General features: G+C 40.5%; 1 protein-coding gene across 1 annotated transcript in view; it reads left to right on the top strand.

Annotated features, from left to right (window-relative positions):
• Positions 1 to 6,612, top strand: part of SYAP1 (synapse associated protein 1) — a 74,146-nt gene extending 67,534 nt beyond the window's left edge. The window contains exon 9 of the mRNA XM_033950056.1: positions 6,512 to 6,612. Within this exon, the coding sequence (XP_033805947.1) occupies positions 6,512 to 6,612 (101 nt within the window). The remainder of the gene's footprint in view (positions 1 to 6,511) is intronic.
• Positions 6,613 to 15,590: the final 8,978 nt, after the last annotated feature.

Here is a 15,590-nt window from a genome sequence, read left to right as displayed (position 1 = left end):
TATAGCCTTCACTAATGCATTTTCCTTGTTTAAACCCATATTGACACTCATGGCCATCAGTTCCATGACTAGCTGACCCCAAGCCTGCACAATCAACTCGAAGGCTGCGGGACTGGGATATCACTCTCCTGGATGTAGCACGTGAAGACTGAGGAAGTTTGCCATGGACATTCTCAACTCCCGCTATGTGGGAAGCCGAGATATCCTGAAGATGATGACTCAGCCCAGGCCATGAGTAGAGCCATCTCCTGCACCAACCTGATGACTCCTGGTTCCTCCCTGATGATTGATGTAAGCCACCGCTGTGATGTTGTCCAAGAGAACCCAGACCGACTTGCCTGTCAGCAATGTCTGGAACGCTAGCAACACCAGCCGAATGTCTCTGGTCTCCAGAATATTGATCAACACCTCCTCTGGAGACCAGCTGCCCTGAGCTCCACAGCCGAGGAAACTGGCGTCCATGAGAAGCACTGTTCACTGGGGCTGATCCAGACTCACTCCCTGCACAAAATTGGAAGACTGCAGCCACCAATGGAGGCTGCGATGAACTAACTCCCAAAGAGGAATAGGAGAGTCCAGACCATGCAACTGAGGTGACCACTGCTGAAGAAGAGCCTGGTCCATATGAGCCCTGTCCCAGCAAATCACATACAAGGAGTCCGCCATCAACCCCAAAACCTGGAGAAAATTCTGAACCCGAGAACACTGGGAAGCCATCAGAAGGCGAATCTGCAGCATGTTCACTTGAGCTTCTGAGAGGAAGACCTTCCCCAAGCCAGTGTCTAAGAGAACCCCAAGATACTCCAGGTGCTGAGACGGGGTCAAACCGGCTCTTGGACAGGTTGACCACCCATCCCAGCAACTGAGCAGAAATTCCACAACCCCAGCCTTAACCCGGGAGCTCTGCTGACAAGACTTTAGCCCGGATCAACCAGTTGTCCAGACAGGGATGAACAAGAATGCCCTTTTTGTGCAAGGCTGCCACCACGACCACCAATAATCTTGGTGAACGTCCACAGAGCCGTGGCCAAACCAAAAGGAAGCACACAAAACTGATAGTGCTTTCACAAGATTGCAAAGCGAAGGAACCTCTGATGGGAGGCGTGAATTGGAACATGCAAGTAGGCCTCCTTCAGATTGAGAGAAGTCAGGAATTCACCCGCCTGAACTGCTAGAATGACAGATCTCAGGGTCTCCATATGAAAAGACGGAACTCGGAGCATCCTGTTGACTCCCTTCAGATCCAAGATGGGCCAAAAATACACCTCTTTCTTGGGCACAACGAAGTAAATGGAATATCTGCCGGTGTGAAACTCTTGAGTAGGCACTGGAACCACCACTTTGAGGTCTAGCTACCACTAGCATCCACCGAAAAGCCTGCTTCTTCCATACCGCCTGACAAGGAGAAGAGAGAAAACAGTCTGGGAAGGGCCAGGAAAACTCCAGAGCATAACCATCCCGAATCACCTCCAGGACTCACTGATCCGTTGTGATCTTGGCCCACCCCGGGTAAAACTCCCACAACTGGATGCCCACCGGCACCAGGAGAAGAGCCCACAAGGAGTCATTGGGCGGGGCAAGCGGCGAGGGACCGGCGAAGGAATCACACACATACCCCCCATAGGCCCCTCGAAAGGACTGCATGTGCAGAAAAAAAACAGCCCTGGAGAGATCCCGGTGGAAGGAGAAGCTGCCCCATGACCAGGGCAGTATCGGCAAAAACCAAGCTATATCGGGGACCAGAAGGCCACTAAACAACTTCCAACAGCCCTACACTAAACCAGGGGAAGACTGCAACAGCTTACCACCATCTGCTGGAGACTGAGTGTATTAGGAATTGCACAGTCCCCTTGTACTACAGCCAAAAGTTTGTCTCAGTCTCCACTTGCTGGTCATGGTTATCAGTGAACTGTGCCGTATGGAGAGACGCTTAAGAATATGAGGCTAACATTTAGGCATGATCTCTTCCACAAGCTGTAGAATTGGTGTAAGTGTTGTCACACTTAAGTATTACATTACATTACATTACATTAGGGATTTCTATTCCGCCATTACCTTGGCGGTTCAAGGCGGATTACAAAAGGTAATTTAAAAAGAACAGAGTTACAATGATTAGCTAGAGAGGTAAATTTTTAGATCTTATGGACTATTATGCGGGTTGTTGAGGGTGAGGTGGTTTGTAAAAGAGTTAATAGGTGGTCATAGTGGAGATTCTTTTGTTATTATTAGTGCAGTAATGGGTAGATCAAATGTCAGTTTTAGAGTTACTAAGATGTCGTGGTGTTATTGCTGTTTCAGGAATTTCTTGAAAAGTGTGGTTTTTATTTCTTTTCTGAACGTCCTATAGTCTGGGGTGGTCATCAGAGGTTGGAGATCTGGTTGTCCAGCCTTGCGGCTTGAAGTGGCTAGGAGGCCGTACGTGTAGTTATTGTTCTTTTTACTTCCTTGATTGGGGGGGGTATGAAATGGGGAGTGCGTTTTTCTGTGTCTGGTAGTGGGTGCTTGGATGAGGCGAGTTGTTCAAGTATGATGGGCTGTCTCCGTGTAGGGTTTTAAATAATATGCAGTAGAATTTGAATTGGATTCTTTCTTGGATTGGAAGCCAATGTGGAGTTGATGAAGGCTTCAGTGATGTGGTCATGTTTTTTTCAATGAGTAGATGAGTCTCAGAGCTGTATTTTGGATTGTTTGGAGTTGTCTTATCGTAGTTGCAGGGCAAGGAAGGAAGAGGGATGTTACATGTAGTCCAATATACCTAGTATTAGGGATTGTACTATAAGTTGAAATTGTGTTCTTTCAAAGAATTTTCGGACTTTGTCTCAGATTTCTCATGATTGCGAATGATTTCTGAATTGTTTAATTTATTTGCGGTTGCATAGTGCAGCATCTGTCTATGGTCATGCCATAGTAGTTTTATGGTGGTTTGGATGGGATATTTGATTGCGTTTATATCTAAGTTGGTTGTGGTTTGGGCCTTGTCATTTTCGAGGAGGATGAATTTGGTTTTGTCTTGGTTGAGTTTATAGTTTGTGATTTTTTCATCCAGGTTGTGACTGTTTCAGTGTTTGGTGAATTTTTGTCTGTCATGGTAGGTTTAGAATGATCGTATGGGATGAGGATGGTGATGTCATCAGCATAACTATAGGTGGTTATGTCCTAGATTGTCCAGATGCGTTCCTAGAGAAGCAGTGTAGAGATTGAAGAGGGTAGGGGATAGTGGAGATCCTTGTGGTACGCCGCAGGGGTTTGACCAGGATTTGACTTTTCTTTGTTTGATTTTACACTATAGGTTCTGAGTTTTAAGGAATCCTTCAAACCAAGAGTATACTTTATCTGAGATGCCTATTGCGTCTAAGATCTGTAGAAGGATGTTGTGGTCCACTAAGTCGAATGCCGCAGTTTAGTCCAGTTGTATGAGAAGCATTTTTTTTCCCTGTACTAAGTTTGTATCTGACGGTATCCATAAGGGAGCCTAGTAGTGTCTCTGTACTGAAGTTTGTTCCTGAAGCCTGATTGCATGGGGTGGAGTAGTGTGTGGTCATCTATGTAATCGGTGAGGAGTTTGGCTACTAGGCCTTCTATTAATTTTGACATATTGCGGAATTGAGGCTATAGGTCTAAAGTTAGTTGGGTGTTTTGTGGTGCTTTTGGGTCTTTTTGGTATTGGGGTGATGACGATTTCGCTGAGGTCAGCAGGGAATGTGCCTTCTGTGAGCGTGAGTATGATAAAACCCACATAACTTATGGTCGTAGCATATATTTGCAAGGAAGCGGAGCATGGAAATGTTTAGTGTGCATCTGCATATGTAGTATCCTATGACCTTGGATCAGAAGCCAAGAACTGGTCTCGAACGACGAGACGAGAAAACACAACAAGAAGTCGTTGAGGACAAGATTGTCAGAAGATTCAGCCAAGGGGTGTATAGTTCAAAAAATCACCTTATATTGATGAATAGGTTTGGGAAAAAATGGACATCTCCAGAGCTTCTGGACTTATTAAAAAAAAAAACAAAAAAAAAAACACTTCTCAAAATAAACGAGTATACTGTTCCATTAACCAGGGAGAGGATGATAGGAGTAACCATGTTCAAATGCAAGACGGTGTAGGATTGGCTGGGGAGGACTTCAACGGCAACTCCAGTAGGTGGAATGTAAGGACAGTGCTGGGCAGATGTCTAAGACCAGGGTCAGGTATTTTATACCACCTTTGTTGTTGGTTTAATCATGAATTGATAATGAATATGATTGTTGGGCAGTCTGGATGGATTGTCATCTACTATATTACCTGTTCTTATCTAATTTGTTGATTTAATTATATATTTTTGGAAATCAATTTGGTCTCAAATTAATTGTTTATTAGAGAACCATGTAGCTCTATCATATGATACAATTCTATTCAGGACGTCAATGAGAATAAAAAGACAAATTTCATCAAGCAATAACAAACTTTTATTGATAATGACAGGAGTTGCCATTCAACATATCACTAAGAATTGGAAAAATTATACTAGACTTAATTACACCTTCTGGTGGAATTTGTTGTGCCATATATACAAAATGGAAAGAACAATTGCCATACAAAAAGGGAATTATAATAATTTTAAAAATATTTGAGGGCCATTGATAACTTATTGTAATGATTAGACGCCTTTTTACACTGAAAGTATATTTATAATTAGGGGAAGGGGGTGGTATATAGTTATATTAAAGGTTTAATCAATAATTATGAATGTAATGTTTATATGATATTTTTGAGTACAATATTTGTGGGAAGGGTGGGTGGTGGAGGGAGTAAATTTATGTATTTAAGATTTTGGATTTTTATATTGTACATTTGGAACTTTGATTCTTTCATTAAAGTCCATCTCTGGATCATCGTCATTTCACAGTGTCTTCTTGGTTTTTCTTGGACTTTCTTCTCTGGATTCCCTGGGGGGGGTCAATTTTTTCTTGTTTGCCTTAATTTACGGAAGCAGGACTCTCCTTCTGCACTGTTCCTTCCTTCTTACCAAAAGTAGTCTGGGTCTTCCATGTCAATCAGGAAGTCCAGTTGCCTACCTTTCACTCTATGTGATAAGAAAAAGGATAGAGCTTTGCATTTGCTGGTTGTCAAGTTTCAGGTACCTTGAGGTTACCAATGAGTTTTGTGTATTGAATCACCTTTCTTGTTCTGACCAGTCATGCCAAGAAAGGGAGGCCGGCATCTAAAGCCTTGATTTCCAGATGGATTAAAATAGCCATTTCCTCCACATATATGGGCTGTGGTAGCAGCTGCCAATCACATTGAAAGCGCACTGCACTTGAGGAGTTGCTACTTATGGGCAGAGACTCGGGTGGTTTCGCCTGAAGAAATCTGTAGAGCAAGCTACTTGGTCTACCCTTCATATCTTTACCAGGTTCTATAGGATGGACATAGCAGCCAGGAAAGATGCTGTATTCTGGCCCTCCATTTTTTGATTGCAATCTCAGCAGACCCACCCTAGACTTCGGGGGTGTCTTTGGTACATCTGTGGCATTCAGGACCACTAGAGGCATTTTGGTACATCTGTGGCATTCAGGACCACTAGAGGCATTGCACTAAAAAGATTAGGTTCTTACTTCAATCTTCTTTCTTGTAGATGTGTCTAGTGGTTCTGAAGCCCCACCCTGTCAGTGGGCTTTGCCTAACTTCTGCCTTAAGATCAGTGTGAATTTAGAGAATTCTCTGTCTCTCAGATTAACTGAGAGGATATATAAAAAAAGGAAAAACTCAATAACATGAAAATTGGTTTGTCTCTGCTTATTATCAGGGCATGGGAGTATCTACGAGCTCTAAATAAGATTAGTGCTGGTTGCACATGTTCTTTTAAATCTGGTTTGAGCAGTTACTTGAATGTTATAATGTTAATTGGTAATGTTTGTTACAGAGCAGAACAGAAGTATAGTGTCAGGGATTTTTCCCTGTTTCCCTCCTCCTGGTTCTATATTTCATTACCGTGCTACTTGATTGCTTTTTTACAAACTTAGGGGGCTGGAGCAGCTCCCTGAGAAGGAGGTGGCATTCAAAAGGTGACTGACAGCATTCTGTAAGCAACTTGCGGGTTCAGATGTATAACTAGCAGTCAAGACCACTAGAAACTTCTACAAGAAAGAAGATTATCAAGGTAAGAACCTAATTTTCTTTTCCTTTAATATTTTCTTAAAGTGTCTTCCCTTTTTTTTACTCCCCCTGGTTAGATTAGATTGAGGATTCAAGGAGCTCCAGATTTCATTTTATCTTTAATGTTATTTCCTTGTTTTGTGTGTTCAAATGTTTCTTCCTCCAAGTTATGTTATGTATGTTAGAATTGTTTAAAGAAAGATTTGAAATTCATGAAAAAGTGGCTGCCATCCCACTTAATAAATTAGCTTACTTTTATTTTTATATGATGTCAACTAAACGGAAAAGTGTATATGTGCGGGGGTAATAAATAAACCTGTATTTGTATTATGATACTTGGCTTCTGTCCTGTAATTCTCTATTTTCTTGTAGAATCTGCAGATTGGGAAAAGGAACTACAGCAAGAACTTCAAGACTATGAGGTGGTCACAGAGTCTGACAAGGAAATGACGAAAGCTGGGATAAGGAAATGAAGATATGCTCAAATGAAAATGATTAAACTGCCGCTAGCAATATGGCATATACTCGCAGAAACCCCCACCTGCTTCAGTCCACATTCTACGTGGAGGAGGTGGAGTTAACGTGCCACTCTTTGAATGAGACAGATTTAAGGCTGTTCACCCATTACGTAAGACACATCCTACTGAGGTTCACAAGGTTGCCAATTGGCCTTTGGGAACCGATCCCAGTTTTATCGAACGTTTTCTATAAGGGGTGACAATCAATCTATTTTATGCTGCAACATACCAGAATACAAAATCTGGAAATCTACTATTTCAGCAGTGGTTCAAACCCTGTGCATAAACCATGAGGCAGGTGTTTATGTGACTTTGGTTTGTTTAGTGGGGAGCAGGTTTGAAGGGAATTTTTTTTTTTTTTTTTTACATTGTCCAGTCACTCAAATTCATATTTTGCATTCACACACACACAAATACAAAATGTCATGCATGTCTAATTATTTTAGTTTAAAGATAAATTGTGCCAAGTTTTCCCAGATAGATTCTCCAGGTACCACAATTTGCTGCTTTCTTTTTCTCATTAAAACTAAACCCCTTAGAGGCCAAAATGTCAGTTGTAGTTTTGATTAAAAGTTGCACTTAACTTTTTGAAAATGCTTTTTTCACCAGTTAACATGAGGTTTGTTTGGCTTTTTCCTTTTGGCTGAAGCATTCTCTTGTTTGAATCAACATAGTAGGCGCTGCATCGTTGGTATTGGAGCACCAACTCTTTTTTTGAATAAACTGATTTCCTTTTTTGACATCTCTATGTACATCAAAGATAGGTCAACATATCAGTAAGGTGTACATCACTGCAAGTGTACTATGGCAGTTAATCTGAAAAAAAAGTGCATATTTTCTACAGCACACAAATGCGAACAGAAAACAATCTCCACGTAGATTACGGTACACTCCAATCAAACAACAAAGGAAGGAATGAAAAGATGCTTCCACTCAAGATTCTAAAACCAACATTTATTCATAAAAGAATACAACACATTCCAAATAGGATCCAACATGGCCAGTGTTTTGCCATTCAAGATGCCTTCCTGAAGGGTCTAGTGTTGTACCTTATAGGATAAGCTGGAGACTGTGGAGTATTGGCTGATTCTCTTCTGTATAATTAGAAACAGAATAACAACGCCTTGGCTTGCTCCTTAGAAGCAGAAAGGAATCAGCTGCTACTGTCTTCAGCTTATGCTAAAAGATGCAACATTAGACCCCTGTGGAAGGCATCTTGTTTGTAGAAACATTGGCCATGTTGGATCCTGTTTGGAATGGGTTGAATTCTTCAATGAATAAATGCTAGTTTGGGAATCTGAATCTTGCGTGGAAGTACCTACAGTATTTATCCCTGCTTTTGTGTTTTCTACACAGATTAAAGCATTTAAGTATTGTTGCTTGTTCAGTTTTTTAACTCTACTGGACAGTGCAGGAAAGAATCTGCACAGTAGGAAAGCTCTAGGAAAAGCATTTCCTTATAAATGAGAGTACTGTAAATGCCTGGTTACTTATGAAGGAAAGGATAATATGTAGAAATGAAATGAACCAAGGTGATACCTTTTATATTAAAATCTAACTTAGTGCATTGTTTAATTAGCCTTTGCAGGTAACCCTTTTTCACATTAGAAATAAGCAAATGCTGACAAATATATAAGTGAAACATAAAAGTATGGAGGGCTGGGTGGGTGAGAGGAGAGATGGATAAGTGATATAGTGAGAAAGCAGTAAAATGTCATGGTTTGTAATGCAATAGAAAATCGAGGTCATTGTTGATAAAATTGCCAGGACTCAACGACAACCTTGGTTTTCTTTCACATTACAAACCATGACATTTTACTGCTTTGTCACCCTATCACCCACCCAGCCCTCCCTGCTTTTATGTTTCACTTATATATTTGTCAACATTTGCTTATTTCGGATCTGCAGAAGAAGGGTTACCTTCGAAAGCTAATTAACAGTGTCCTAAGGCCTTCTTTTACTAAGCTGCAGCGCTAAATGCTCCGACAGCAGCTGCCACTAGAGAAATGCCAGCCATCTAAGCTTAACATACAGCTGCCTGGTGTTAAATTAGCACACAAGATCAAGCAAAACGTAATATTGAGACACGAGGGAAAAACAACATGTACTGCTGTATGAGAAAAAAATAGAACCTGTAGAAGGAGAAAGCTGCCTTTTCTAGACTGAAGCCATAGACAAAATTGTTCCCAGAATTCTCCACAAAGACCATCGAGAAGTAATCCAAAAACTTTTGGGATATAGCAGAAGTATCACAGTGGCAAGCACCAAAACTTGCACAAATACAAGTAATTGTAAGTAAAAGCAGCATCTAGAAAAATCAGATGCCCAAGGAAGAAACCCAAAGAAAGCTAAAACTACATTCAGCAGAAAGCAAGCAAGCATATACTTGAAGTTTGTGAAGGAAAATCTAGTGCTTATTTCTAGGAAAAGCATCATACACTCTGTTTAACTCTTTTGGGATCTTGCCAGGTACTTGTGGAAACAGGATCCTGGACTTGATCTACCTTCGGTCTGTTCCAGTATGACAACTCAGGTTCTTATGTTAATTTCTGATCTAAGAGTCTGAGTAGCAGTGGGAGAGGAAGGCAGTGATAAGGATCGGCCAAGCATTGCCCTTTGGCTTAAATAATTTTCAGTATGGGGTCCAGGAGTCGGCCTCAATCGTGCAGTCATGAGGCACCTCAACCCCAAGAACCCCTCCCAGGTTAGGGGGAGGTAAAAAAGGGACTTGGAATTTCATTTCCTTCCAAATGAAGTTGCCTCATCATCTTGATTAGAATCTCTGCTCCAACTAGTAAAACTAGCTCAAGAGGCATTAGGGCTATGTTGCCAAAGAGTTGCATGATCTACTACTTCCATCTGCTAGAGACGAAGAAATAATGTGCCAGTGCAGTGCCATTAGCTGAACCATATGGCACTACTTTTTTTGTCTCCTGCTGAACAATGGACACAACCCACTTGTTTTGGATTGGTTTGCTATGAATGCTAAGGAATGAATAGGGTTGTTTATTTTTCTCTTAGCATCTCTTTTGGGCCACATACATATATTCAGAAGAAATATAAGGTAGGCCCTTTTACTAAACTACAGTAAGATTTGCCATTACTGTGACTTAGTGCTGGATTTTTACCACCAGATAGCTGTAGAATCTAGGTAGCACTTTTTGGGAGCCATCCTACTTTTTTTTAACTTGCAGATTGTGCTGCTGAGAATTAATTTGGGACCACTTCCTGTGTAGGAAGCACTAAGCGGTCCTGCATTAAGAGCTTGTTAGCCAGTTCCAAGCACTGTAAGAGCAACACCCATTCCCTGCCCCATCAGAATTTTTTTAACATTATGAACAGTTTAAAAGATCAGGCAGACTACTGCAACCCCCTTAATATAGTCACATGGTAGCCTGTTTAATTACCTATTACCAGCAACTGTTTAAATAAATTGGCTATAAGAACGGAAACCAACCATACTCTATTCCAGGGGTGTCAAAGTCCCTCCTCGAGAGCCGCCATCCAGTTGGGTTTTCAGGATTTCCTCCAATGAATATGCATGAGATCTGTTAGCATACAATGAAAGCAGTGCATGCAAATAGATCTCGTGCATATTCATTGGGAAATCCTGAAAACCCGATTAGATTGTGGCCCTCGAGGAGGGACTTTGACACCCCTGCCCTATTCTGAAAGAAACTGAAAATTTCACTCTTTGACAATTCTTCTAAGATCATCTTAAGCACCTGACCTTACTTAATTCCCCTAAGTTTTAAGTTTCCTATCCCCCTCCGCTCCTTCTTCCCACCCTGACCCTTTTCCCTTTCCTTTCCTCAAGCCACCTAGAGCAGGGGTCCCCAAAGTCCCTCCTTGAGGGCTGAATCCAGTCGGGTTTTCAGGATTTCCTCAATAAATATGCATTGAAAGCAGTGCATGCACATAGATCTCATGCATATTCATTGGGGAAATCCTGAAAACCCGACTGGATTTGGCCCTCAAGGAGGAACTTTGGGGAACCCTGACTTAGAGCCTGTATAGCAGGATTAGGGAACTCTGGTCTTTGAGAGCCGTATTCCGGTCGGGTTTTCAGGATTTCCCCAATGAATATGCATTGAAAGCAGTGCATGCAAATAGATCTCATACATATTCATTGGGGAAATCCGACTGGAATACGGCTCTCGAGGACCGGCGTTCCTTACCCCTGCTGTATAGGTATGCATGACACACAAGTACTAGTAGATTATTTAATTTGTATGTTTTTCTATTTTAAAAAATCACCTGCCCAGATAAATGGTGCCATCGGTCATTTGCTGTGCAGAAAGTAAATATTGCAAGATTATTACTTAAAATAGAAAGTATAAAGGATAGAAATGATGCAAGAGACAATACGGTCTTTATTCCAACATTTTTAATTGAAGGTAATATAAGAACTACTAAAACCCAGTATCCTCTTTTGAACCATGACTAATTCAGGTCACAAGTACCTGGCAGGATCTCAGAGCAGTGAGATGTAAGATTCTGCACTGTTTATCCCCCTGCTTGCCTTAATGGTTTATGGACTTCTCTTCTAGGACCTTGTCCAAGTCCTCCTTAAACCTAGTCACACTAACTTACTTACATCCCCCTCAACAAATTTCAGAGCCTAGTGTGAAAGAAAAATATTTTATCCTATTTGTTTTAAATGTACAACACTGTAACTTCATGGAGTATCCCTCATCTTTTTATTTTAGAAAGCGTAATTCACATCTACCCATTCTGTTCCACTCATGTTTTTATAGACTTCTCTCATCGCTTCCCTCAGCTGTCTCCTCATCAAGCTGAAGAGTGAAATCATTCTTTTCCCTTTATTTGGTCACCTTACGTAATAATATAGTAAATGATGATAAAGACCGTAACGGTCTCCCCAACCGTCACATTCATCAATACGTAAGACTTTGAAATACGGATCTTTGTTTTGGGTGTTTCCTCAAGGAGGTCAGCGTTTGCAAATGCATTCTCTTTGGCCTTCAAGCATGTGGCTCTTCCTGACATCCACTTCACCCTTTCTGCTGTGAGCTTGGGTATAAGAGCAGATTATAGCAGAAAAAAAGGCAGAAATGATGAGGGCCTGCCTAGAGGTTTCCAGGGACCACTAGCCCCTGGGCCTTACATTGAAGAACTCTACCTTAGAGTGATAGAGGAGTGTCTTTGTATCAGGAAGAGGCATCTTTTCAAAGCACTTAAGACTTACAAAGTTACATAGTAACCTATTTTAAGGCTAAGTGCTTTTAAAATGACCCCCTTAGTAGAGAATGACACGGGGACAAATTTTTCCCGGTCCCTGCAGCAACTTGATTTCCCCATCCCCATGAGTTTTGTCGCTGTCCTTGTCCCATTCCTGTAAGCTCCCCCTTAACCGCACAAGCCTCGAACACTTATGATTTTTAAGTGTTTGAGGCTTGTGCAGATGAGGTCAGAACATGCAGGAATAGGGCAGGGACAGGAAAAGAACTTGCCAGAATGGGAAAATCAGTTCCCGTGGGGATGGGGAAAAATTTGTCCCCGTATCGTTCACTACCCCTTCCATTCTGCCCAGCAGTCACGTCCTTTATCAAATTATTATTGAACTAACATGATTTTTACATTTTACTTTCTAAGTTCCATTTCACTATGTCTACCCCCCTCCCCCGATATACAGCATCCACACTTATAGCATACACTTGCACTTGAGCCTGACCTATCCTTGCCATTTTCAGGGCTGACCATTAAAAAAAGTCTGCCCGTCACTAGCTCTACTTCCCATGTGCTGGAGTTGCCATCAAACCCAGTCCAGCCATATACAGGAGACAAACTTGTGCCTCCACAATAGAACTATTGCTTGGACAAAACACTCCTAATCTAACATGTAAAGTGTTCAAGAAGCAGCGTTCTAAGAATGCTTCAGTGGGCCATGTTGATGGTTTTAATTTTCATCTAAATATTTCCTTTCTTTCACAGCTGGATCCTGCAGTGTACCTCCATTGGTAAACATGGAAATGTATATGTTTTTAAAGTATGTAAGGAAACGTTTCACATTTAAGTCCTGGACTTGCTGGCTTTAATTTCTATCCCAAATCATAACTGCCCTGTAATAAAACTTATCAGTACTGGGCTTTTGTTTAAAGAGAGAATGAGGACATAGCTAATTTTTTCATGGCGGGTTTAGTCTTCGGCTAAAGAACATATTTGTATATTTGTTTTAGAAATGAGATTTACATCCATTTAAAGTAGACCAATACCTGATTTTAAAAGCTACACAAGATAATTTTTGATGACTCATTACATTCAGGTTTTTAAATACCATAACTGTCTTGCTATTCTATTTAGGGATGAGATTTTTTATCTAGTAAATTTTAATACTGACAAATTTGGTAAGATTAGGTTGAGTATAATGGGTAGACTAAAAGCAAGGGAGAGTTTCTTTATAAATTTATATATAAAGCTATGTTTCTATTCTGTAAAGGTTATCTAGAATGTAATTTAGTGAAATAAATTATGACAATAAACATCTTAAGTGTAGTCATTTGAAGGTCATTAATTTGATACTGTCCAACTTTTTTAAGGTTGACTATTTTGTAAAAGTAAAAAGACTGCATTTTGCAAGAGAAAGGATGTGAAAAACTACAGGTGAAAAGCAGCCTGTGGGAACCTTTTAATCAGCCCTCTGCTAAAAAAATCTTAAATAGAATGCTGGTGTATGGAGGTCTTGGTTTATCAAGCTTCCCTCAATTAAGGATTCTTTTACAAAGCTGTGCGGAAAACACGCTGACATCTATTAATTCCCTATGGATGAGGAAGCAATTATTGTAGCGTGGCTACCAGGCCCAAACTCACTTAAGCAAGTGTCTCAGGCCCAAACTCACTTAAGCAAGTGTCTCAGAAAACTGCTGAGCTGGCTTAGACAGGTCGGTCCACAGCAAAGGCAGCACAACGCAGGGCATCTACATTCTTGTAAAACACCAAACAAGGAAAACAGGAATAGCTCACCCTATGTAGAAAGAGTCATTCTTCAGCAGAGCTGCAGAGAGTGGGCAGGAAAGGCACGCTGAGCTCGTGTACCATTAATAAATGTGCATCTTTTTATTACCCTTTTTTCATGTGGTAGGAGACTGAAAAGAAATATCACAATTTTCTAAATATACAAGAAACTTCTGCAGGTGATCCATTGAACCAAACTAGATCAACAGGATGTCATCTATAAACCTTTTCCAACTTACCATGACTAAATTCCATTGGATGAAGATGACAATTTTCAAAAGGTGCCATAGCTACAGCTTTAGTTTGTAAATAAAAATGCTCCTTAAATTTAAAATAATTGAAGTTTATTATCAATTGTGCAAATTCCCCAACACATCTTTTTGTTGATAGAGATTGAAATATGGCTAATTTGTTCACCAAGTAGATCAATTGCTCCATTTGGGGGTAAATTTGTATACAAGACTTTAACATTTAGTGTAACAATGACTGATTCTAGAGGAGGTAGCTCTCCTAATGCAAGTCCATAAACCAGGCAGAGAGGGAATGAGTGAACTCCAACATGTAGCTGTCCCCGATGACTTCCAGAACCTATTTGTTGGTTGTGGTAGCCTCCCATGCTACCAGGGAGACCTGCAGTCTGCCTCTTATCGTGCACAGGGAGGCAGGGAGCCTAGCATCATTGCGATTTTTTTTTTTAATTGTTTATTTACCTTTATTTTACATCAAAAGAAATTATTTGATAAAGAAACATAACAATATCCAATAGGAAATAAAATATCAAATAATACTTATACATTACCATGATAGCAGTCCACAACTAAGGAGAGAGAATCAAGCACAAATCAGGGATAGCTGATTATAACAAGAAACCAACAATATAAGATAAATGCAGAGCACAACGATTGTATATTAACTTATACGGTCTGGTTGGTGACTTCGGTGGGCATCTGAGAGGATATGGAAGCCGCTTTACCCTCCAAGAAAAATTGTAATTGATCAGGTTCATAAAAAACATATCTACTTGCTTGATAAATAATACAACATTTACATGGAAAGCGCAGCTGAAAGGTAGCTCCTAACCCCAATACAGATTGACGTAACATTAGAAATTTTTTACGACGCAATTGCGTCCATTTGGAAACATCAGGAAATATAGCTATTCTTGAACCATAAAATTCAACATTCTCAGTCCTAAAGAATAGACGAAGAACTGCTTCTTTGTCTTGTAAGAAAACAAAGGTCACAAGCAACGTAGCCCTTTCAGAGATTTCTAGAATATGAGGACTCAAGAATATTTGTAATATCTAATTCAGTCTGTTGATTTTCTAAGTCCTGAGTTGTTGATTTGGAAGTATTTAGATAGTATAATTTCTATAAAGGAGGCATTGAGGTCTCTGAATATTTTAAGACTGAAGTAAAGAACTGATGAAAAAGTTCCTTGGGTGATTGTAATCTGGTGACTGGAAAATTAATTAGTCTTAAATTTAAATTCCTGTTAGCATTTTCCAGATTTTCAATCTTCCTGGACAACATTGCTTTATCTTTAACTTGAAGATTAGAATTTTTCTGTAAATCAGAGACTTGTTTCTCAAATTTATCTAGTCTCTGGTCTTGGTGTTGAATTTTCCCCTCAATATCTTTCAATTGCAATGAGGAAGTTTGCATAACTGTAACAGAATAGGAGCATACCTTATGAAGGCTTTCAATAGCCTCCCAGAGTGCTTCCAAGTTAATCACCGGTGGTTTCTTCAGCAGGGTCAGGAGGGAAACAGGAATCGTGGTTGAAACTGAAGAGTCCAAATCAGGTTTAAATGTTCCATTTCTTGAACCGCCATGAACTCCTAGTCCCCCCCATCGCTGGCAATTATTGTAACAGATCCAGCGAGACTGGAACTACCTCCGGGGTCAGGGGTAAACCAGACAGCGCAAGCGGGGTTGATAGTGTCCTCGCCACTTCC

The sequence above is a fragment of the Geotrypetes seraphini genome, chromosome 6 (genome assembly GCF_902459505.1).
Source record: "Geotrypetes seraphini chromosome 6, aGeoSer1.1, whole genome shotgun sequence".
Classification (NCBI taxonomy): Eukaryota; Metazoa; Chordata; class Amphibia; order Gymnophiona; family Dermophiidae; genus Geotrypetes; species Geotrypetes seraphini.
Note: the sequence above shows the minus strand (reverse complement) of the source record. Positions and strands in the feature narration are given on the sequence as shown.